Source organism: Drosophila sulfurigaster, chromosome 3, assembly GCF_023558435.1.
Source record: "Drosophila sulfurigaster albostrigata strain 15112-1811.04 chromosome 3, ASM2355843v2, whole genome shotgun sequence".
In the NCBI taxonomy this organism is placed as follows: Eukaryota; Metazoa; Arthropoda; class Insecta; order Diptera; family Drosophilidae; genus Drosophila; species Drosophila sulfurigaster.
Window position 1 is genome coordinate 20,838,679 of NC_084883.1, and position 25,150 is coordinate 20,863,828.

General features: G+C 40.4%; 4 protein-coding genes across 8 annotated transcripts in view; 3 read left to right on the forward strand and 1 right to left on the reverse strand.

Annotated features, from left to right (window-relative positions):
* Nucleotides 1–10,291, forward strand: part of LOC133845222 (MOB kinase activator-like 2) — a 37,931-nt gene extending 27,640 nt beyond the window's left edge. For 3 of the 5 annotated variants that reach the window (XM_062279618.1, XM_062279615.1, XM_062279614.1), the window contains 3 exons: nucleotides 5,512–5,672; nucleotides 7,685–7,781; nucleotides 7,849–10,291. In XM_062279618.1, the coding sequence (XP_062135602.1) occupies nucleotides 5,512–5,672; nucleotides 7,685–7,781; nucleotides 7,849–8,938 (1,348 nt within the window). In that variant the 3' untranslated portion in view covers nucleotides 8,939–10,291. Of the gene's footprint in view, nucleotides 1–5,078; nucleotides 5,426–5,511; nucleotides 5,673–7,684; nucleotides 7,782–7,848 lie in introns of those variants that run through there. The other 2 variants (XM_062279616.1, XM_062279617.1) reach the window with 2 other exon arrangements.
* The window catches only part of LOC133845021 (fibrinogen-like protein 1), a 199,035-nt gene that overhangs the window by 40,992 nt on the left and 132,893 nt on the right, over nucleotides 1–25,150 (reverse strand). The gene's annotated exons all lie outside the window — the stretch shown is intronic.
* LOC133840254 (putative alpha-L-fucosidase) lies at nucleotides 11,850–14,249 on the forward strand. Its single transcript, XM_062271994.1, has 6 exons — nucleotides 11,850–12,179; nucleotides 12,239–12,380; nucleotides 12,453–12,559; nucleotides 13,071–13,547; nucleotides 13,607–14,022; nucleotides 14,085–14,249. Exons 1-6 carry the CDS (start codon nucleotides 11,960–11,962, stop codon nucleotides 14,187–14,189), a joined length of 1,467 nt encoding a protein of 488 aa, XP_062127978.1. The 5' UTR covers nucleotides 11,850–11,959; the 3' UTR covers nucleotides 14,190–14,249.
* Nucleotides 14,543–25,139, forward strand: LOC133840253 (uncharacterized). Its single transcript, XM_062271993.1, has 4 exons — nucleotides 14,543–14,641; nucleotides 16,448–17,082; nucleotides 22,039–23,636; nucleotides 23,703–25,139. Exons 2-4 carry the CDS (start codon nucleotides 16,653–16,655, stop codon nucleotides 25,137–25,139), a joined length of 3,465 nt encoding a protein of 1,154 aa, XP_062127977.1. The 5' UTR covers nucleotides 14,543–14,641; nucleotides 16,448–16,652.

The following is a 25,150-nucleotide window of genomic DNA, read 5'->3' on the forward strand; positions in this document are numbered from 1 at the left end:
TTTTTTTTTGTGTTTGCTTTTCGTTTTCAATTTATCGCTAGTGTGCGAGTGTTTTATGCAAATTTAAATTGGCTTTATTAAATTATTCGTGTCAATAGTTGCGATGATCGTTTGTCGTAAGTGAAGTGAACTGAAACTGAACCGAATGTGAAGGCGAACCAATAAATGAGAAAGTCATTGTCATGCATGACGTCATTCTTGATCAGCTGACTACCAGTTTACAGTTGATATATTCATTTATTATTATATTTGCCATTGTTGTTATTTATTTTTTGGTTTTGGTGAGAACTTTACAAACCGGTTAGATTTATGTAAGTTCAAGTATTAAATCGAAATTTGTACAGTTTGAATTTGTATAAGGTTTGTTAGTCATGCATAGTGTTATCGATAGTTCTTTGACAAAATAATTGCTGGTTTTGTGGAATATTTTTAAACAGTTGGGTAGTTTTGAATAGATATAAATATAATTGTTTGTTGGAGGAGTATTTATTAATAAATAATTTTATTCTTACAAGTGATTATTTATATGTGACTATATCGATATATCTTCTTACTCAAAAAAACTTTGCCTTGATTGCAATGAGTAAGGCTTTTAACATTCGGCGTTTCGGAATCCATAATTTAGCATCAATTATAAGTGCGGTCTATTGGCTTTCACTCTATTGCGAGCTTTGCGTTATCGATAACTGTGGAATAATGCACACTTGCTCATTATTTGTAATACGATACGGGCATCGAGTTGAGCCAAATGAGTTTCGTTCTTTGTATATGGCTTAATGGAATGAGTATATCAATGGGTTCTTTAATGTTTTGCCATTATTCTGTCACGTTTTCATGACTATGACTCAATTGTTTAGTCGCCGTCGTCGTTGGTGTTGTCGGGGTCGTCAGTGTGGTTGCTGTAGTGATGATGATGTTGTTGTTGCTGCTCTTGGCTTGGGCCATTTACTTCAAGTGTGGCACACCAAAAAAACAAAACGAGCAACTCCAAGCAACTGAAGCTTATATTTATGACCTCTCGTTACATTACATCATCAACATCAACGTCATCATTATTATTGTTTCTCTTTCGAATAATTTATGTACGAGAAAGCGAAAGAGAGAGAAGCGAGAAGCGGAAAGAGAACTGCAAGTAATGCAGAGAGCGAGGAGAATTGCGTTCTGTTTCAATATCTTATCGGGCAATGAGTTCCAGATACTGTGACGACTGCATTTTGTTTACAACTTTGCTTACCTAGCGACTTCTCGATCTTATGCTCGTTTTGTAGAGCTTTTATGGTTATTAACTTATCGTACGAGTCTACTACTATACACCCCCTCTGACTTTTACTACAATATCAGGCTCGTATAGTCGCCTATCTATTGTTCCCCATTTGCCGTTGTGTTGTCGTCGTTTCAACACCTTTGGGCACTTACATAGACACACGGAACCGACGTCGTCGTCGCAATTGCTTTCAACATCATCGTCAACAACTTGTTTGTTGTCTTGATAATAGTCCGAGCGAAAACAACAAGAAGATGATGAAGTAGAGGGCGTCGTTTGGAGAACGAACCTCATTGTCTATTGTCGCCGCTTTGTTTCTAGATCCCTCCCCACTGCCAACTCCGTCGAGTCATTGTCTCTGATATTTGGTAATATTTCTGTGCATCGTACATCGTAATTCCATTACCATTTTGTACGTTTGCTCCCTCCCTAGCAATGTAGTATAGTATAGTATATGCTATATATTTGCCAGACCCATTTCAACAGTCGATCCCCCTAACCCTATGACAAACACAAGTCACAATTGTCTGCCCCGGTTGTATAATCATTCATTTATAATGTGTGTGTGTGTACCCTCAGTCTACAGCTGATTCTCCCAGTTATCTATTCGTAATGATTTGCCATATGTTGCCCCAATGAGGTAAACATTGTACTTTTCTAATGGCGGAAAAGCTTATTGAAATATAGAGCAACTATGAAGTGGAATTGATTTGGGTTTGGTTATTTTATTTGATTTATAGATATCATCAGTGATGATTCACATTCTTTTCTATAAAAATATATTTACTATCGATAGTATTTTGGCTACTATCGTGTGTGCAAACTCCGCTCTAGATTTCCAGGCATGCAACATATTTAGCTCAAGCTCTCCAAATGTTTCGTTATTCTGTTTATCGTGTGTGCGAGAAGCCCAAAAAAGCTTTTAAATTTGATGGATCAATTTGGTTGGCGCATATCGAAAATGTTTGGAAATAAAATGGAACATACGGGAGTACAGTTGCACTTATCTAAGCGGGACAGGGGCAAGATAGGTAGGCGACATATGGGCTCATGGTCAGACAGACACACACAAAATTGGGGGTCTGTGAGTGATTGCATATGGCCCCAAAAAAGAATAGGTAAATATACAGAGAGCAAGTTTTATATACATAGCACATGTTTAATAAATATTCCATTGGGAAAGGTTCATCTGCTAACAGCTAACGGGGTTCGTTCTGCTTGTGCTTACTGTTTGGCAGGTGTGTGTGTGTGGGTCACGGTTGTCGCACTATCGCTAGAAATTAATGTATTATCGCTGACTTATTATTATTTTTTTTTAATTTTTATTAACCTTTTTCTTCGAAGTCGTCTTTTGGTTTGTGGCGCTTTCAGTCTCTCGCCGAAATGCGACTGGAAAACGTAACGTGCCAATTTATTTGCGGCCTACTCAACCCCATCGACTCGAGGTCTATACATTTTTGCATACGTATATCTAAGTTCTAGATTCTTGCGGGCGTGCTTCGAGTTCTTGTGAAATTCTTTGGAATTATCGCGACGTCATTTTGATTGATATGTCGTCGTATTGCCACATTCAAGAGATAGTGTTGTCTTCGCCGTATATCATATCGCACGTGTTTCCGGAAATCCCTTAGTAACAATCCAAATACATATACCATATATACATACATATACTATATGTAGAGCAGTGAGTGCAACTACTAGAATTTGTACTATATGCCGGAAGTAAACCTTATCGATAGCTTCAGATCTTATCTACACAAATATTTCGCAATTTCATTATTCATCAACAGTATTTCCTCATTTTTAATTGGGTCAAAGAACTTGGCCTCTAGTTGAAGCGGTTTGCATTTAGAGTGACCATTTTTCAATAAAATTCAGTGCTGGTAAACGTGTAAAATTCCGTTTATTATTTTTGACATTCATTCTAAAAATTCGTGTCAATTATCTCAGCTCCCCGCAATTTCTCTCCCAAAGTTGTTGCTTTTTAGATTTGGATCACCTGATTGCAATTTGACCCGACAATCTATTTTTTTCTGCATTTACCCCCCAAAATAAAAAGTGTCGGAAACTGTCGGAACTAAGTATGGTTGTCACGCCCATGGCTGAAATCTTTTTGTGCCATCATCAAAGTTGCATTAAAACTGAAGCACGACCTTTTGAGGCGCCTTCGACACGCAAATTGCTAACAAATTGAAATTGAAATTGAAATGTCGAATGTGGCGGGGGGTCGCTTCAAAGATTGAGCCTCCATCAGCAAAAGGGAGGAAGCTTTTGCCTTTTCTCCGCTCTTATCGAAGTGCGACCTTGTCCATGAATATTTAATTTTTGTTTTGTTTTGTTTTTTGTTATACAATTTATTTATTTATTGTGTTACGTTTGAAATTTGCCAGAGCGCTTAGTTGACAATGAGGGCTGACTGTATTGTGGAATGGGAAATGGGTCGGTAAGGGAAATGTTTCATTATCACCTGCACAGACAATGGAAGAAGGAGGAAAAAAATGTGGATGGGGGGGAGGGCGGGGGAAGGGACCAGTGAACTGACAAGTCGATTGTGTACACCTGTTTAGCCAAGCAAATAATGGCAGCTCACACTCCCGCCGACCCCACTAAAAGTATATAGTATATATATGTACATGTATATGTTCTTATCGCGCAAATTTGGTCAGCATGCTTGGCTGCCTTGGTTGCTCGGGTGTTTGGGTGTTTGTGTGTTTGTTGGGTATTCATATTGTGCACATACTAAAATAATCAAGCCTCTATACGGGGTTTATCTGTGCAAAGCCTAAATATCCGCTCCCCTTGGGCGCCCAGCAATTATACAAATGGAACAGCAACCACAACAACAACTTTGAATTATGTAAATTTCATTCAGGTTGTGTTTTGTAGTTGATTCTTTGACTGTGATAAAAGAGATTACAAATGTTCTGGATGGCTTAGAAAGCGTTACTAGCGTTAAACTCAGATTGAGAACTTCTTTATCTACTCCAATTGTGTTTTATTTATTCATTCTATGCTTGTGTTCTAAGCTATGTGCTTAACCTGTCAAGACTTTTGTTTATTTTCCACTTTTGTAGACTCTGTGTCGGCAAGCTTTTTTTTTACCAACTTGTTCTCTTGAGAGAGTAAATAATCCTTCTTATTCTACTACTTATAATTTTCAAATCGAAATCTTTGAACCTCCATGTTCTCCTAATCTCGTAAAACGTTCGTTTTTCTTTATTTTTAATTTTATTTCTTTTCTGTTTAAACTTTTTACATCCTTTTTCTTTCCTTCTTCTTAAACACTTTCTTTACGCATGATTTGACGCTCTCCTGAGCGAAAGCTTTACAAAAATCGAAGCTTTCGCTGAGGAGCTTAAAAGCTGTTTATGTCTATGCTTTCGCGCATATTCGTAAACGTTTTGCTTGCATTGTTGTCGTTCAGTCTGTAGGAATCTAAGTAAACTTTACAACTTTTGTAGGCCTAACGTCTTGAAATGCTCATTGGACTTTTTGCGAGTCGCATAAGTTCTTTGTTCGCACGCGAGAGCAAAGAGAGAGAATGAGAGAAGTGAAGAGTGAGAGAGCAAAAGTACGCTATCAAGAAGTTAAATGCCTATATGTACTCGTAGAGCCCGAAGTGCCAGGGACAGTGGCATTTTGTCAATGTGCTCGACGGTCGTTTGACGCTCTGTCGGTGGTTTTCGTTGGGGTTTTCATTTGTGTTGTGTTTGTGCTCCTCTACCGATAAGGTTTGGCCGTAGATTACGGGGTTTTCTGCGACGGTTACGTTTACTGTGACTGTTATAGTTATGCTAAATAGTATTTTTTCACAGTTGTCTGAGAGAAGACAACGTCTGAAATGAAGGAGTAAACGCAAAAGATGAAAGCATTGCCAAATGAAAGAGTGCCAAAAATTGTAGAATACGTAGAGACGCAACCGATAATCGATAGTAAATCATCCGATGAATCGGATAAGTACGATAAATCGCCAGCAACAGCAACGACAACAACAACAACAACAATTCCCCCAGCATCGGCATCATTTGTGATTAAATGTCTGTTACGAACTGCGCGATTTATGTGGCAAGTGACAACGATACCCGCCAAAATCGGTGATACTATAGGCACCCTGTATCGCTATGCACAGGACTCGGTTGACAGTTTTCTTTGCGTAGCTGGGTGAGATGAGTTCTATCTTGTCTTCTGCACATATTAACGAATCGAATTCTTTAACTAATACGAATCTTTATTTTGTATCATTGCAGAAAAGCGCGTCGCAAAGAGCGCGATGGCGATCAAAATTCAACAGATACCAAATTGTATTTGGAGGAGAGCGTCCTAGAACGTAAACTACCTGAAGCTGATCTCAAAGCCCTTGTCGATCTTCCAGCTGGCTTGGACTACAACGAATGGCTGGCCTCACACAGTAAGTATATTCCTGCTTTTCATGTTCCCTCGTTACTCGTTAATTACCTCTCTAATTCACTCTCCACTTTGCAATTTGATTTATTCGCATCTAATGTTATCGCTTGCTTGCCAAATGATGATAGACTACTTTAGACCCTCGTGACTTAAAGGAAAAAAAAACGAGAGAGAGCACTGATTGATTAGAGCAAATTGTCCAACAGCTAAACGTGCTCATTATTGGTCAACAAGAGGAAGCTGCATTTGTTTTGCCAGCTATCTACATAGAGTAGCTCATAAAGCTGATCAAGTGGAAGTTCTTGTAGGAAATTCCTACATTCGATAGTAAGCAGAGATGACAAAAGAAGAAATGAAGAATTGCAGAGCACAGATTGTAGAAAATATGAATTCCTAAATCATTAGTTTGTTTAATTTCAACTTTCTGAATTTTCGAAAATATATTGTAAATGTCAGACTTATTTGAGATAGACTGCAACTTCAAGAATTTATAAACCTATAGTCCAGAATTAAAGAGAAAAGTACGAAAAAAAAGAGAGCCAATTGTCGACAATAGGATCAAATTATACAAAACTTAACAATGATTTATCTTAAATAGAGAAATGTGTAATACAAATTTTGTCAGAAGAATCACAGCTAAAAGTTATATTTATAATTAAAAGTCTAAAATAAGAAATGATCATTTTGCCAACTTGAAAGCAAAGTTGTTAAAGTTGCAATGCCTTTAATTTACATTACAATAACTGTCCGAAGCCCTTGGGACCTTATCGATGTGAATCATAGATGGTCGAGCCCATAAGACCCCTGCAGCTGTTTAGTGCTCGTAATACCAGCTGTTACCAGCTTAGTTAGTCAACCAATGGGGGGTACTTTTAATTGATTGTGCCCACACCTGCCGCCCCTCCCTGCAGTCTTGAATCATCATCATCATCAGAGTCATCATCATCGGATATTACATCATCTGGTTTATGGTTAATCTCTTTGAAAAATGATAGGTACGCAAATAGAAATGCCTAGCAGCGATGTTAGTTGTAAATAATTGGCAATGTTTCAGCAATTTGTAGCGTTCATTATCGTCCCATCCCCATCCCCATTTCCTCTCCCATCTCTAGCCTCACGTCTCTTCTCTAGTCTCATAATAATTTGCAGCTCTGGGCAGAATTGATTGGGTCGAGCAGGAGGTACACACATTTGTCTGTCTGTCGTCATTTGCGAGACAAAAGAAGACGCAAGTTGACTTCATATCTCTGAGCTTCTTCCCTTTTATGAAGTGAGCTCATCGTGTGTCTTATTTGCTGTCATTTTTCGAATGCAATTTCCACTGACATAATATCGCCCTCGCTTCTCTGTTATTTGCCTTTTATCGCTGCTGCCCGAATGTTGTCTCAGCATTGACCTCAAATATCATGCAAGACACGTTTACTTATCGAAGGGTTCTGAGCTGATTCAATGTCAAGTTTGACAGATATTTGCAATTATGATATGGCTGCTTATCGTACTCCTATTTTCTCTGCGGTTTTCCCACTTTTTCCTATACATATTTTCCTCATTATAGAATCAATTTTGTTAGCTTTCTTTTGCATTCATTGGTTTCCTCAAATATTCTGTAAATAGTTGGAGTATTTCTTTAGTTATATAGTTTAGGATATATTCTTCCACTTTATAGACTTTGTTAGCTTTATTTTGCATTTATTGGTTTCCTCAAAGATTCTCCAAATATTCTGTTTTCACTACACCATTTAGACTAAATAGTTAGAGGCTCTCTTTAATTATATTGCATAGGATATCATCCTCCACTTTATAGATATCCTTCCTATTCTACAAAGCGTGGTAAATGTGACATTCAACAAAAGGAATTTAAATGAACAAAACTATTCTTCTTTACTCGATACGGACAAGTTCGAAATTCTTTAATTTGACAAACTTAATCTATTCTTATTTCTTCTGATTACTCTCCACATCCCACCTTACTACAGCACTCACTCATTTATGCCTCTTCTCTTCTGTCTTTTGCAGCTCTGGCTCTCTTTGAGCACGTGAACTTGGTCTATGGAACTATTAGTGAATTTTGTACACAATCCGGTTGCGCAGACATGACCGGACCAGGCAACAGGTAAGCGCAATTGTATATTCAGATTCAAGATTGGGGAAACTAATGATTTGATTTTGTGTTTTTGCAGAACGTACTTATGGTTCGATGAGAAGGGCAAGAAGACGCGGGTTGCGGCGCCGCAGTATATTGACTATGTGATGACCTTCACACAGAAGACGGTCAGCGATGAGTCGATATTTCCAACCAAATACGCGAACGAATTCCCCGGATCGTTCGAGTCGATAGCCCGCAAAATTTTACGCTTGCAATTTCATGTGATAGCGCATCTGTATGCGGCGCATTTCAAAGAAATCGCGCTGCTCGGCTTGCACACCCATTTAAATTTGACGTTCATGCACCTCACGGCCTTGCATCGCCGCTTCAATCTGATTGACGAGAAGGAGACGGACGTGCTGCGCGATCTGGAGGTGGCGTTGCGTCTCACCGACGACAACAGCGGTCAGGACGGTCAGGCAGCCACACAAGCAACCGCAGCAACTGCAACAGATGAGCAACATCAGCAGCATCAGCAGCAGCACAACAACAGCAGCAGCAGCAACAATAGCCACAGCAACAACAGCCACAGCAACTCATCCGCCGAGGCGGCGCTGCACGTCAATTCACAACAACATCAACAGCAGCAGCATCAGCAGCAGAGCAACAACACAACAGCAGCAGCAACAGCTGGAGCAGGAACATCGCTGATTGATGGCGATGCGGCTGCGACGCCAATTTGTACGCAACCCGAGGCTGGAGCAGCGGGTAAACCGCCGCTGGGCAGCGGTGGATTGCTTGGCGGGATACTGGGTGACTTGACCAGCGGTGAATTTGGTGATACAACACGGTACTGCACCTCGGCGGTTCCTTTGTCGGCGGTTCCCAGCAGCGATGCAGCGACAGCAAACGGTGGCGGTGCATTACATTTACATTTTAGCAACAATAACAGCAACAATCACAATTTGAATCATCACCATCACCATCATCCACATCACCATCACCACCACCATCACCATCAGCAGCAGCAGCACCATCAGCATCATCTGCAGGCAGCGGCAACAACGCAGCACAGCGGCCTCATCCAATGCAATGCATCGCCAGGCGTCGTCAATACCAACAACACCAACAGCAGCAGCACTAGCAACAATAGCAGCAGCAGCAACACGACAGCAACCACATAGTGTGACCGCGGCATCAGCAGCAGCAGCAGCAGCAACAACCACAACAACCAACAACAACAACAAAACAAAAACAAAAGAACATTAGAAATATTAGAATTACGCAAAAATGTTATTTAATGTTATTACTTCTATGATCCTAAAGTTGAAAATATTGTAAAAATAAACAACAACAAAAAAAATACACAAAAAAAAAAACAATGCAAACAAAATGAAAAGCAACACAATTATCGATAATCGACTATCGATTTACAGTTGATAGTTGCGTAGTTCCATAGAGCACACACAAAACACATTGTTCACTTTCTCTCTCCACAGATAGTAACTAGAGGGAGAGAGTAAGCTTAGACACTGAGACAGACAGACAGAGAAAGAGAGAGAGAGAGATAGAGAGACGCTAAGCTTTATAAAGTATTACCTGCCCCTCAACACCCACTCAAAAATCCCCATCACAAAAGACGGTTGATAGTTAGGCATAGCCTAAAAGGGCCACAAATAAACAAAAAAAAAAAAAACATAATGAAAAGCACTTGACTAAGATATAATATACAAAATTGTTGCAGTACACACAAAGCACGGTCACACTGTCAGCTTCAACAAAACTACAAAACTACATAGCAAATAATCCAAGCAAAACTACTTTGACTATATGTATGCATCTATCGTTCTATCGATATCGACATAAATATTACCTCAGACCTATTTCAATGTGCTTCATCCCAAAAGTATTTGTCATTTATTTTGCAATTAAAAAAAAAGAATCTAAAACACAAAAAAAAAAAGAAATTGAAAACTCTTTGGCCTTAAACTATTTGTCGTCAATTTTCGAAAAAGATTTTCTAAACAAACAAAAAATAAAGGTTGAGAATTGTTTAAATTAGAAGAAATCCAAAGCTGCGCACATTTAAATTATTATTTTGACCTGATAAAGCAGGAATGAAATGAAGTACATTGTGTATATAAATAATGCTCACTTCTCGTTCTTCTTATCTGCAAAATTGTTTAAATATATTTATTTTTTTTTTGTTGAGGTTAGTTTCATATCTGAACAGCTTTTGGCCTTGAACTTAACCACTTGAACTCTGCGTTATATTTGCCTCGCCAACTTCTGCTCTTAACTGCCCCTTTTATCCTTCACCGAGAATATTGCACCAGTTTTTTAGCATAGCAAATGAATGAGAAAACCTATATAAATTATGTTCAAACTGCAAATGAAAGTAACGACTTGACATACCAAAGGCAATGAAGCTAATTTACTTTAAACTAAAAACAAAACAAAAAAAATTACACAAAAAAAAAAGACAAAAACTAATGGAAACTATTAAAAAGAATTAAATAAAAGTTCAGTGTATATTAGATTGTTGTATGTGTATGTGTATGTGTCTGAATACCTGTATGTGTGCGAATGCAAGTGTGTGCGTGTGTGTTTGTGTGTGTGTATGTGTTAGTGCGTGTGAGTGTTTAGTTGAGGAGCTTCATTTGTGCCGTAGTTCCATTCATTCAGCTCTCTGAACAGTCCAGGCTTTAGCTAAACCTTAACTAACCAAACGAAAAGAAACAAAAATATTACAAAAAGAACCTAACCAAACCTATCCTATATACACACGTCACATTTTAAACAGATCTGTTGACACCTTCAGACAAAAGAATATGATCAAGAGTATGATGTGAAAGATTATTAAATGCAACGGGATATGGGATGGCTGAATCTTCAGATTCTGGGCGAGTTCCCACATGGAATTAAAGCAAACAAACACATTTTATGATGAAAGACAAACAATGAAAAAAGAGAAAGAAAATTAAAACGAAAAAAAAAAACAAATATAACAAAAACAAACAAAATGCAAAAATGATAATAAAATAAACTGTTATGTTCAATTTAAAAACAAATAACGAACTGTGTTTTATTTCTTTGAAATATTGTGTGTTCATTTAGATTAAAATTGCCGAGACTTGGGTTAGAGATAAAGCATTTATGCTGAATATAGGAAAGGATTGATCGACTTGTGATATAATTTATTTAATGTTAGTGTGCCAACAGCTCAGTAATTATTTCTGTATTAGGGAATTTAATTAGATCTCGATATATTAGTTGAGCAGTTGTTGCATAAATCCGTATTTCATTTTTATTACATTTATTTTGAGCACTTTCAATACGTAATATCTGCAACTAGGTTTTCAAAATATCAGAGATCATACAAATATGCGATTGTATTGTCAATTCAACCAAGCAAATTTACTCTCAACAAATATAGAAACTTGTGTGTGTGCAAATACTCTTATCTGAGTATCAGCAGCTAGCTTTCTTTCTCATTTAATTTTCTCTCATAAATCTGTACGGATTCGGAACACATAGCCAGGCGTTAATATGAATAGAATAACAACTCGGATGGATTTTCCAGTTTCAGCTCCCATTCTCATCGCCTTTCCAGTTCCCGTTCCAGTCGCAAACACAAACATAAACAAGTGTGAAATATTCTATTTGGCGTGACGACATTGAAATACTCTTAGAAAATTTTGATTACTACATTTCTAATTTTAAATTGCACTATTTATATAATAGATTTATTTGTTATTTTGATATTTGTCAAAAAGAGAGTATTTTTTTTTTAAATTCATTAGGATAGTTTCCAAACTAAACGAGATAATAAAAGATTCTTTAGCTATCTGCATAAATATGACCTTATTAAAGGTGAGATATAGGTTGATTTATAAACGTATGTATATGCAATGAAGAAAAAAGAAACATCTTGTACATATTTTCATAAAATATAGTATTAGGCTTACAAAGAATATTATATAAATTCGCTAGAAATTTGTATAGTGTCACCTTTTTGGAAAGCGTATTGAAATTCACCATGTTCGATGCTCGTCAGATTGACGGATGTGTTCGCATTAAGAGTACTCTCTATTCTCGGCTCAGTTGAGTTTGGAAACGCAGTCGAAGCGAATCGTAGCGCTCTCTAGTTCAATTTGGATTCGGCACATTAGCAGCAAAAACGTAAAGCTTAGATAAGAGGAGGCATGGGGCACATCTGGCTGACACTCGTAGTGCTCATCTATGGCATCTATGGGGTCTTTGGACAAGGCGGACATCGCAGCCGATACGAGCCAAATTGGGCGAGCTTGGATCAGAGGCCATTGCCCAGGTGGTATGATGAGGCTAAGGTGGGCATATTTCTGCATTATGGCGTTTATTCAGTGCCCAGTTTTGGATCGGAATGGTTCTGGACCAATTGGATAAGTGCGTTGTGGCAATGTTTGATGTTGATAATGATAGGCAAAGGTTTAATTTTTATATAGATCTGCGCAATCCCGACTATATACGCTATATGCAGCGCAACTATAAGCCCGACTTTACGTATCAGCAATTTGCCGATCAATTTACAGCGGAGCTCTTCAATGCCACACAGTGGGCGTTGCTCTTTCGCGACAGCGGTGCTAAGTATTATACAAAAATATATATATGCCTATATGTAACTATAGTTTTGTTAATCGGAGTTAAATTGTTACCTAGATATGTCGTGTTGACGAGCAAACATCACGATGGCTACACGCTGTGGCCCTCGAAGTACAGCTTTGGATGGAACGCTGTCGATGTGGGGCCCAAGCGGGATATCATCAGTAAGTAAATATATATTACTATACATTATACATTTATAATGCAGCATTTGCGACTATATAAAAATTATAGTAGAAATATTGCCAGACATCCGCTTGTACCGATTGCAAATTTAATACGTCTAAATCTCAAAAACTTAGGAGAGAAATCTTGGGATAATTAGTTTTTATATTATCTTAAGTGTAAATAGATTTAAAAGTTAGTCCCAAATCCAACAGTACAGTATATATATAGCTATTTTTAAATTTACGTTTGTAAATTTCGAAAACCTTAAGATCAGAGTTTTCAAGGAACAAAGTGTTGTGCTTTAGAGATTATTTTAAACATCTAACGGAAATTAAAGAATGGATTTCTGACCCTTAACTAAAAGCTCTCTAATATAGTATATATTATTTAAACTTTAGATTTCGATGCAAAATTATTATTATTATCAATAATAATAATTGATAGCCAGATTAAACGTTAATCAAAAAGCAGTCCTAAAGCTTTGTCGATTTCTTACTTTACCCTTAGAGGAGCTGGCAGCAGCTATACGTGGTAATACGGATCTGAAGTTTGGTTTGTATTATTCGCTGTTCGAGTGGTTCAATCGCATGTGGATCGATGATAAGTTGCATCTGCTGCTCCAGCAGCACTTTGTCGACTACAAGGTGCGACCGGAGCAAATGGAGCTGGTGGAGCAGTATTTGCCAGAGATTATTTGGTCCGACGGTGATTGGGAGGCGCCGGCCAAGTACTGGAAATCCGAGGAGTTTATTGCTTGGCTGTACAATGACAGTCCTGTCAGGGAGACGGTGGTCACCAATGATCGCTGGGGCTTTGGCACCGCTTGTCTGCATGGCGACTTTTACAATTGCGCAGATCGCTTTAATCCCGGCGTGCTGCAGGCCCACAAATGGGAGAATGCCTTCACGCTGGATCGCACTAGTTGGGGACAACGTTTCGATGTCACGCTCGAGAACTTTATGAGCTCGAAAGATGTCATCAAGGGTGTGTGACATGCTTACAAGTGAGAAAGAGATTTACATTAATCTTATTCTCTATTACAGAGATTGTCAGCACGGTCAGCTGCAATGGCAATGTGTTGATCAACGTGGGACCCACCAAATATGGCACTATTCTGCCCATTTTCGAAGAGCGACTGCGTGACATGGGCCGCTGGCTGAAGATCAATGGCGAGGGCATCTACAGCAGCGCACCGTGGATCTATCAAAATGATACACTTACTCCCAATGTGTGGTACACTCGTGGTCAGCAATCTAATAATTCCAGTGTTGTCATCTATGCCTTTGTGCTGGAATATCCTTATGATACCAATGAGATTGATTTGTATCCCCTGGGCAAGGAAATCAACATCTTTCGTAATGTGATGCTAACGGGTTTGGATATGGGCAGCGATAGCGATGTGCTTAACAAGCAAACCACAGAGATCACCATGCTGGGCATGCAGGATACAAAGATACAGGTTCGTTCAGCAAATCATTTACTTGAGCTTTGAGCATTTAAACTTAACGCTTTCATTCACAGTGGACGTCGAGTCACAATAAATTGCATATTGTTTTTCCACCCAAACATCACATCGACAAGCGAGGGCTGGACTTAGCTTGGACCTTCAAAATAACTATAGTTTAAATCAAATTAAGCCATTTCTAATATTTGCGCAGGCATTAATATACACATTTGTACATTGTATTTTGGCTCGTTTTTATTTTAATAATTATTTAGAAAAACAACAAAACTTAAAGCTACACAAATTGAATTTTAAGGAAATAAGACCAGTTTTAGGAATATTACATTTCCCAAAAAAGAAAATTTGAAATTTATCTTAAATTGACAGACTCGAATCTTTAAGAAAGACTACTTTAAAATTCGCGCTTCACGGTGTGCGTATTTTAAAAGTACTAATATACCCAATTCAGTGTAACCAGCTAACTTTTCTTGATGTACTCTACTTCGGTATATGTTAAGACCTTGATTGGCTCATTTTGCTTTCGACATGTGGTCACATTCAGTCTGATTGGCACAACAAACACGAAAAAGTTGCAATTGACGCTGGCGATGCTTTTGCACTTTTGCCAAATAAAGTAAAAAATTGTTTAATTACGGTGTTTGACTGTAGATCGTAGATAAAAGTGTTTTTCGCGCTAGGAAAAAGAAAAATATTCTCTTGCAAGCTTCGTTATTAACGAAAAAATCATTACAAAATTGTTGATTGAACAAGTGTAGCAGGGGCAAAAAAAAAATACCAATACAACAAATGCTCAGAGTGAATGCGCGCGCCAAACAAAGAGAGCGAAATGTGAAAGAGAGAGAGAGTAATGAGCAAGGCTTGTGCGCGGGGCGTGTTTGTGTGTTTGTATGGATTGCTCTTATCATTTGAATGCGGCTATTGGTTTTGTTATTGACTACAACGACCAGCCGTTTGTCCAGCTGCGGCAACAATAGAAGTCTGCATCTTCTGCTTTGGCGAAAAGTGAAACCAATACGATACCCTTTTGTTATATAAACCGTTAGAACAACAACAAAGTGTGAACGAAGGCCGTCGCCACCTGTCGTGTGCACTGCCAGCTGAATTTAACAGTGTGCTCATTGAGGCGTGAACTGCGGGGTATATGAGGCAAGCATGTGGCAATCATGAATTGAGTGTTGGGCTAATTAGCGTATATTTGTGTGTTCGCCTTGCTGGTAATTATCAATGGATTAATTAACTTCTTCAGTTGCCAGTGCAAGAAAAGCCAAAACAATCAATGCGTCATAGTACGAGCACAACTTAGGGTGGCAAGCGAGTTGGAGAGCGAGAGAGCGAAAACAAACAATGAATTGTGTGCGCGCCGTTATCGACAGCGTTGCCACTTAGTTGCGAAGCCTTGCGAGCAGTTAACTAGCTATCCAAACAATGCAATTAATTGTTTGACAAAGTCAATTATTTAGCAATTTGCATATGCTATAAAAAAACTTGATGTGAAAAACCAATAGCAGTAAAGTAAACAAGTGCAATCAAACCAATTTCGTGAATTTTTTAGAGATATAAATACGGCTCGACAACTCTGTAAAGAGCGCGCATAAGCGCACTCTCTGGCAAGTCTCTCGCTCTCTCAACCCGTTGCCATACGTCACTTTTGGCCAAAACACACTGGCCAACGACTCTTTCAGTCTTAACTGTCAGTGGCAGCGTGAGTAAGCGTTTGGTTTTGTGTACGGCAAAAGCACCGAGAAGAGCAGCGCGTGTTAAGAATTCAAATAAGATGGAATGACTAAAACAAAAAAGAATCAGCTGAAGCAACTGCCAAGAAAGAGCAGAGTTTATTATCAACGAGAGTGATTAAGAAAAGTGTGAATAGCAAGTGCAAGTGCAGTGAACCAGCGAAAGACAGCGAACGGCGCCCTTGAATGTAGTAAAAACGTATGTGTGCGTGTGTGTGCGTGAGTGTCCACGTCTGTGTTTGTGTCTGTACTGGGTGTCAAGTGCTGTGGCTGCTTCCAAAAATGTTCAACGTAAAAAATACACATAATTGTATATACAAACAAGGCGAATAGCAAAATTCGATTAACAACAACAACAGGCCAACCTTGAAAAAAGGCAAAAGCATCGGACTGACTTGGCTATTTTTGTTTTCAAGTGGAAATCGCTTCAATTGTTCTCCATGTGCGCTCTGCGCGTCCAATAAGAAAAGCAAAACGCAGGCATCGCAGCGACTGCGAGCGAACAAGAACAATTGAACATGTCGTCGCATGGTCATTAACACGACAACGATTCTCTGTCCGTCTGCATGTGTCTGCGTGTGTGTGTGTGTGCGTGTGTATATGTGTTTGTATATCGCTGTGTCCGCTTTGTGCGTGCGTTCTTGATTTCTTTATGTAATTTTTAACATTTCTTTTATTCAATGTAGGCGTGCAGGAATTTGCGTACGCACAAAAACGCAGCAAACGCCAGCAAAGCAAAATAGTAGTAGAAAAGGTAGTGAAAATGCGGCGCTCGTTAATTAACTAATTAACAAAGTGTGAAGAGAACGGGAATAGATACAAAATAGGTGTTGCTCCTGACCAAAAGTAGTGCCCCAAAAAGAAAAAAAAAATCGTAGCACAAGTTTTAATATGACATCATACGCAAATGACACAACGACCACGGCCGCAGCTCCAACAACGACAACAACAACAGCAACCTCAAACTCAGGAGCAGCAGCAGCGACAGCAGCGACTTCGGAAGCTACTGCAGTCGACGCAACTGCAGCGCAGCTCAACAAGCAAATGTCTAGTAGCAATAACAACAATGGGCGCTACGACGAGGAACAAGATAACAGCAGCTTGGATGGCCGTGAAAAAGCCGACACGACGCCCGAGAACATCAAGAAGATTGCCGAGATCATAAGCGACAAGGAAGCAGCGGCTGCAGCAGCGACGCCTACGCAACAGCGACTGCAGCATCATGTCGCATCGTCTGGCTTTGTAGGACTTGGCGCAGCCATCGATGAGTCAAACGTCAAGTTTTGCCTTGGCAAGCCGCCGCCGTCGCCGGCTGAAAAAGGTAAGCGCATGAATCCATAAAGAGTTGCCATCTCAGTCGCAGTCGCAGTCGACGTCGACGTCGAAAACAAAAACAATGCGTCGTCAATATGCTAGCGTCATTATTCATGAGCTTGCTCTGTCGTGTTGTTGTTTTTGTTGTTGTTGTTGCTTGTCTCTCCTTTTTTTTGTTATTGTTGCTTTTAATTTGAATTTTTAATGAAGCTATTTGGCGAGTTTTGGCCACGGCTTAAGCGCAAATATTTATTGCACTAGTCATGACAAACATACACATACACACACACAGACACGCACGTAGACAAAACACACCCATGAAAGAACAAACGGGAAAAGACAGCAACTGCACAGTGGAGCAAGAACTGCAGTTTCCTGTTTAAAATAAAGTTTTGGAATACAGGAAGGAACATTTAAAGTTCTAAAAACAAATGAATATTAAATAAAAACAATTACAGTATGATTTTAAGAGTTAAAATCAAATTTTGCTAGGAACATTTTAAATTGTTTTGTATCATCTTAACACAATTTTCTTTGTCTTGAAGCACTTAAATCATTTAAGCTAAAAAATATTAATACACTTTTCAAACAATTAGACATTCTATTGAAGATCGTAAATCAAACGCCAACATATATGACGAGGAAATATTAATAGTCATGACATTTTTGAAATTTCTTAATATTGTTGACCATAGTAATATTTATTTTTAGTCTATAACAACCTAAACGTGGTCTAATCAAGCGTGCGTGAAGTTTATCAATTTGGGCACAAGGTCATTTTTTTTTGGTTTCATTTGGCAAGTTGCCCATCTTTTCTTATATAGTATATTACAAATCGTTGCCATGATACAAGGAAAATTGCAAAAATATTTTGTGCACTCGCATAATAATAAAATTTTAATTCCAGTGATTGCAATTCGAGTATTTGTTAAATACCAGCAATTGCTTTCGGAATTCTATGAAGCACAAGTGTTCTGTTTATTGATGTAGTTGCAGCAATCTTTATTGTAACTTAGATGACACAATCAACCGATCAGCTGTTCGTTCTGTTGTCAGCATTTCCATAGTAAGATTTATGCCCCAGCTGGTCTGGTTGAAACTTTTCTTATATGTTGTCATAACTTTTATCAGGCAACTTTTTTTACTGACACAAATCTTACCCAATTCGCCGGCGGCTGTCATTATCTTACATTTTTACACACACTAACAATTTAAAATGTTTTTTGGTGAGTGAGTCACACCATGATCGATGGATTCGTGAAGTGGGTGGGGGCAATATGGTTGTAGACAAGATTTTGCAAGCGAACATTCAGGTGTAAACATTTGGAGGTGATTACTGGCTATCAATTGAGCTGTTCTACTTTTGATATTTGCGCAGATCTGCAGAATATCAAAATCGATTTAACGAACTGTTGAATGCTTTCAGCGATTGTTAGAAATTTAAATGTGAAGCATTGAGATCAATTGGATTTGTTATAAGAGACGTTGAATACACATATAACTAGATAATAGTTTAAATAGATTAGCCCAACAATCTCTAACTCAGTGACGACTTAAACTTTAAAACGTCTTTTAAATAAGTGGCGACATCTAATCAAAACTTTGACCACCTTCTCTACAAGAAGTTTTAGTTGAGCTTAGTTAATAATCAGATTTTTTCTTCTTTCTAATAAATCTGCTGAATAATTGTCACGAATATACTAAAACAAATACTTGTTTGCTCCCATGTGGCTAGCCACTTAATTTCATCATTACAGGGTATTAAAACAACTGAAATAATTGTTCAAGTGCATTATGCAATTTTATTGCAAAGTAGAACAAATATCTGTTCGCTTTGTTGGCTCACAAAATGATCGATTGCAGTCAACTGTGGCAGGAAACGTTCCACTTTCCCACTGTGTTTCATTATTCCACCGTTCCGCCATAAACTATTGACCAATTACGTTGACCAACGGCATGCCAAAATGTTGTCTCTTGACAATATTCGCCGTGTTGAGGTATTCACTTGAATGTCGTTGTTGTGTCGAGTGACATTTGCGGCTTTTGTTACACTTTTTCATCATTTCGCGTAGCTTAATAGTCGAGTGGTAAAGAGCGAGGTAATGACGGATAACTAACGACTTTATTTGTACTCTAAATAATGTAAGTAAAGTAGTGCATAAGTATGAGGCTAATAGATCTGTAATATCTTGTGATTACAACAATAAAATTTCTAAAATTACTTTTAATTTCGTGCTTAGAGTATTTGCAAGTCGATCTCTGTAAGAGAACTAGAGCATTTTTTATTAGTTTTATTTATTTGCTTTGTTGTACGTGCGCTTTTACTTTTTTTCTGCACTATATGAAAAAAAAGAAACATTGTTACTACGTTATATTTGAGCTTTTTTCTGTAAACAGTTGAAACTGTGCACTTTTGATTTTTGGAAAGTGGTTTAGTGGGAAATGAAGGGTCGCGTCCATCGCCTGCTGTTAAATTGGCGGAAACCCTTTTGGAAATTAAGTACACGCAATATATTTCGGAAATAGAAACAGCGGTTAATCGATAACAGTTTTTGTATCGTTTTTCACAGCAAATTAAATGGCAATAACTTCGCTTTGGTGTCTAATTGTGTTGTGTTCACTAATCACACGCGTCTTACGTCATGCGCCACTTTGAAAGTCGTTGAATGAGTTTGTCTACGAGTATATTTATTTTGTTTAGCTTTTTTGTTGCTATTTGAGACCTTTTACTTAGTTGCCACTCATTGAGAAACAATCAGCAAATGAAAACAAATGCTCAAATCTTGCGGTTTTTGCATCTGATTATCACATTTATATTATATGTTCATATATATTTTCAACAGCAGAGAAAGCCCCCATCATCATCAATTGTCAACTTTGATTGAGGTCATCGCCTTGTTCGTTCGACTTGTTGTGCGATGATTCACTTGATCGTAGCTCAGTCTACATAAACTCAAGATTCTTCTGAGTGAAATAGAAATCGTTGCCAAGTAATAAGAAGAGTTTAGCTTGGGTTAGAAATCAGCGTTGAGAGAATATTTTATGTGTTTAGCAAATAAGAGAAGTCTTTATAATCTTTATTCATTCTAAACTTCTCAAAATTAAATCATTAAAGTAATTTCCTGGATAATTCGCCAAAGTAATAATTTAACTTATAATATTTCATTAAATTTTAACCATTTTAGCTTAATTGTTTTGGTGTTATTTAGCAGCTTCAAACGTTTCCCTTGATAATATATCCAAAAATAGATGCTATTAATTTTCATAATAATTAAATAATTTAAAATACGAGTTCTTTAAAACCTATTCAGCCGTTTCCTGTTCTCAATTCTGGCCCATATTTAATAGAATAATTGGGCTCGAAAATAAATTGATTTTCAGCTGAAAAAGAACAACAAAGTGCTGGGTGAAATCGCGTGCGTCGAATACGGTCATCTTGGGGTAACCCGAACAGTTGAACAGCGGAACGGAAGACACGTGCCTCAAAGACAAGAGTTCCAGTTAGGTAGAGCTGTATTTTATGGGTGAAACCCTTTCCCTTCTCTCCTCCAGCAGAAATGGAACGAAATCAACGAACTCTAACCTTCATTTGCCGTCATAGATCAAAAGTGCCGTCTTTTTCCATTTCCCCTACCTGCTCCCTTTGCGCCCCAGTTGGCCAAGTTAGCGAGCAAAGCATTTGGTTCTCCGTTTGTACTTGGAATACTTGAAATATAAGTTTTGAATTATTGTAAGGTCTTGAAGTATAAAATAGAAGGGAAAACTGAAGAAATTGTTGCTGTATACTGAAAAAAGATCGTAGTAATTTTATTAAAATATGAATTATTTTTACTGATCGCAAAACCTTTAAATATTTTTAATGTAATTCGTTTTCAGTAATTTAAACTAATAACCTGATAATACACTACACTACTGTGTGAAATTTTATATTAATATTTTGGTTAAAAAATGGAAATAATGGAAAGTTTTAGTGAGATATTAATAAAATTCGGAGAGGCTTCAATAAATATACCTATCTACTTTTGTGAATTGAAATATGTAGAGTAAAGCATTTCTTTTTATGTTTAAGATGTTATTAAATGCTTCAAACACTTCACTTTTTAGATACGCATTTAATAAAATCATATTCGAAAAATGAACAAAGTTTCTAGATATATACATAGTTATTAAAATAATATTGGAAAAACGAACACATATCAATCGAATGGCGAACATCTGAAAATGCACATTGGATTGTAGCTTTCTCACTTGTTGCTGATGCTTCGTTACGGAAATGTATAGAAATTTGTTAGCGGAAACGTTGGGCAATTAGCCCTCATGGGTTGCGGGCAAAAAGTTGGGTATGGTCAGCTAAGGAAATGACTGCTTGCACTCACTTTCGACCTCCGCCAGCTACAGCTTTTTATATAAATGTAATTTACTAGTATTCATATTTTCCTAGTACATGTTTTTGAATAGTTTCAATGGAAACGGGTGATTTTATTGTAATAAAAATATTTTAATAAGTATGGGAAAAAGGAAAAATAATATAGTGCTTATAAATTGACTTGAAAATGTAGTTGATACATCATGCATTAAAATATGTGATCTATATGTGTATTAAATATGAAATGCAAATGAATATTAAAAGCAAAGTATAGCTTTGCCTACAACAATTTCTTTGCTACACGCTTTGTCGCATGCCGCTACAACAATTTCTTTGCTACACGCTGTGCTGCATGGCGCCCAATTACCCGCAAATAGTCTGAACCGGCCGAGTGCTGCACTTGCTTGCTTGTTGTGCTCAGTTGCTTGCCACTTGAGTTGTTTTGTTGCTTTGGCTGTTTGGCTGTTTTGTTGTGTGTTCAAGTGAATTCTTCTCTGTTGCAAGTTTAGACTCGTTTTCTCCGCTTAAATGGTAATAATAATAACTGTAAATAAATGTTAATTTAATTGTATATCTTTGGCTTCTGTTCCATTGCAGCGACTGTGCTGAGCCGAGCGAATCATCATCATCCACATCAGAGCAACACCAACAGCAGCGGCGGCAACAGTAACAGCAGCAGCAGCAACGCTCACAATAATAAAGCCAACTCTGCGGCGGATGAAGACGATTCGACGGCATCCAATTCGACAACAACAACGAAGCAATCGCTGGCCTTTACCATAGATCACTTTGACGCCTCGGAGAACGACGCTGCGGCGCAAGCGGCACGCTACAAGAACATGATGGAGCGCTTTCAGAGTCGCCATCGTCGTGGCGCTTCCATGTCCAAGCTGGAGACTGAGACGAGCATGACGACGCCGACGGCAACATCGTCGACGACAACAAATGGCACAAGTGGCCGGCACTCACAGCGCAGCAGTCTCGACGCCGGCAGCATGATGGCACATGATGATGGCTCGGCAGCTGCCACGCCTACCACGGAAGTGGCAACGCCGGCGGTGAAAATGCGTGTGCGTGAACGCAGCGCTTCCCGTGTGCGAGACGCTTCCAAGCGGCACAGCTGGTCGCCACGCAGCTCGGCAACGAGTGGCCACATGGAACCAGCAACAGCACCAACAGTAACTGCTCGTGTCAGCAGCAGATCGAAGCAAATGCAACCGACGGCACCGCCCAAGGGCGCGTCCAATTTGCTGGCGAATCGCACAGCGCAGTTTACGCCACGTTCGACGGCCATGCAGCTGGCGTTGCAGCAAGTGGAGCTGCTGTGTCCGCATCCGCCGCTGGACGATGTCAAGCAGGTGGCCGAGGAGGATGCGGTCAGTGAGGCGGGCACCTATACACTGGATGGAGACAACTATACGGAGGAGCAAAAGGATCTCATGAACATTGATCGCAATGCAGCAGCAGCGGCGGCTGCGGCGGCGGCTGCTGCAGGCAAGTTGCGACCCAAGCAGCTGGCTGTGAAACCGCATCGTGGCAGCAATGTGCTGGAGGTGAATTACTATCACGAGACGCCGCAGCAGGAGCAGAAGGGCAACAGCAGCAATGCCAACACAACTGCCGCTTATTTGGAGCAACTGAAATCGCGTGTGTTGCGCCAGCAACCAGTGGCAACAACGACAACAACTGCAGCTGCACAGGCGCCACCAACACCGCCATCGCCACGCACACCGGTCGCCGCCGTTGCTGCCGATGTGGGCTGCTTTACGAGCGTAACGACGAGCGGTGTGCTGGCCAAGCAGCGAGCACTGGACACGCATCCGAACAAGACACGTCACGCCTCGCACAGTCTGTCCACGTCGCAGATCGATAGCTCCGAGTATGTGAGCAACGAGGCAAAGCTGCGTCACGCCCAGGCGATGGCTGGCAGTGCCACGGATCGCCAGAAGGCCGAGTATCGCCTCAATGTGTTCACCACCAGCACGACGCAACAGCATCATCATCAGCATCAGCATCAGCATCAGCTGCCCGAGACGCCGACAACGCCAACGATGACGGAGGCAGCGTTGCTGCAGTCGGCGCCCACAAAACAGGATTGGATACAGGAATGGGCGCGTAATGCGCGTGCCCGCAGTCTGGCGCAGGATGTGAGCAGCAGCTCGGCCAGTCGACGCAAACAGCAGGCGCAGGCACAGGTAAGTCCAATAAGAATGTAACTTTTAATCATCAACTAATTGCAACAACATATTTCAAACTTGCAGCTCATGACACGCAGTTACAACTGCTCGGACACGGCGGGCGATTCGCTGACCGATGACAGCCTCAGTTTGTACAGCCAACAGCAACAGCAGCAGCAACGTCAATATGCCAATGCGGCAGCAAAGCTTAATCGCAGCCTGGCGGAACGCTATCGGCTGCTGGGTGACTGTGACTACGCGAGCGATCCGGCGTTGTGCAGCCATGGCGCTGCCGTTGGTCAAATGCAGTTGCCGGGCGAGCCATATAAGCCGCCCAAGAGTCCCAGCAAGATACCATCGCCGCTGCACACGCTGGGACGTGCGCGCAGTGCCAGTCGCTCCAGGCCAGCCATCGATCAACAGCAGCTACAGCAACAACAGCAGCAGCAGCAATCGTCGTCGTCGCGTCGCAGCTCGGTCAAATCGCCGGCAGCACAATGCAGTCCACAGCATAGTTTGGAGACGGGCTACAGACGCTCGCCATTGCATCGCGCTCTCATGACCAGCAGCATCAATGAGGCACAACTGCAGCTGCTCACCAGCGGCGAGTATCTGCTGAAGCAGCTGCATCGTCGCAAGAATTCGCTGGACGATGTCGAGCACGAATTGCCGCCAGCGGTTGCTGGTTCCATATCGCCGCTGCGACGCTCCAGCTCCTTCCAGCAGCAGCAACGTGGAGTGCACGGTGTGCGTCAGGCGCGTCCCAATTTCCAGAATTTATACACGCCGCCAGCGGCGCGACACGTGCAACAACAACAGCAGCTGCAGCAGCAACAGTTGCAGCTGAAGAAGTCGGCGAGCAGCAACAACTTTGAGCAATCGTACAGTGACTACGACAACGAGCTGCAGTACTACATCAACGATGAGGATGAACTGGGCACCACAGGACCGTATTACTCCAGCGGCGAAGAGGACATCGATGTGGACGATGTGCAGCAGCAGCAGCAGCTGCAACAGCAACAGCATCATCAGCCGCATGCCGGCGACGCGTCGGTGCCGCTGAGCAATACGCGACTCAACAAGGCACTGCTGATGCGCATCGAGCGCAGCAAACAGCGTGTGGCTGGCAACGGTGCTTCAACTGATCGTCAGACGCCAGCCAAACCGAGTTCGGCGCCGGCGGGCAAACTGAGTGCGGCTGCTCAGGCAGCGGCCGGACTTGTGGCATGCCCCAATACGCCCGAGTTGCCGCGACGTGGCATCAAGAGTGCACCGCGTGCCGCGTCGGGCTGCGGACCCAAGACGCGTCAGTCGATGCCACGTGAAACGAGTCTCAGTCGACTGGCGCAACAGGTGCCCAGCAGTTTGGCCAATGCCAAGAAGCAGCTGCTGCAGACGGCGAATGCGACGGCACGGGAGCAGCAACAGTTGCGTGTGCAGCCCAAGTACCTGGACATTTCCAAGTACAAGTCGGCGCAGTCGAATAATTTTCTGCGCAAAACGATTCGAAGAGCACCCTAAAACCAACGGAT

Coding starts and splice junctions, on each gene's coding strand:
- LOC133840254 (XM_062271994.1), top strand. CDS start 11,960: ATGGGGCACATCTGGCTGACACTCGTAGTGCTCATCTATGGCATCTAT. Junction 12,180..12,238: donor GTTCTGGACCAATTGGATAA/GTGCGTTGTGGC, acceptor ATTTTTATATAG/ATCTGCGCAATCCCGACTAT. Junction 12,560..13,070: donor GCCCAAGCGGGATATCATCA/GTAAGTAAATAT, acceptor CTTTACCCTTAG/AGGAGCTGGCAGCAGCTATA.
- LOC133840253 (XM_062271993.1), top strand. CDS start 16,653: ATGACATCATACGCAAATGACACAACGACCACGGCCGCAGCTCCAACA. Junction 17,083..22,038: donor GCCGTCGCCGGCTGAAAAAG/GTAAGCGCATGA, acceptor GTTCCATTGCAG/CGACTGTGCTGAGCCGAGCG. Junction 23,637..23,702: donor AACAGCAGGCGCAGGCACAG/GTAAGTCCAATA, acceptor TCAAACTTGCAG/CTCATGACACGCAGTTACAA.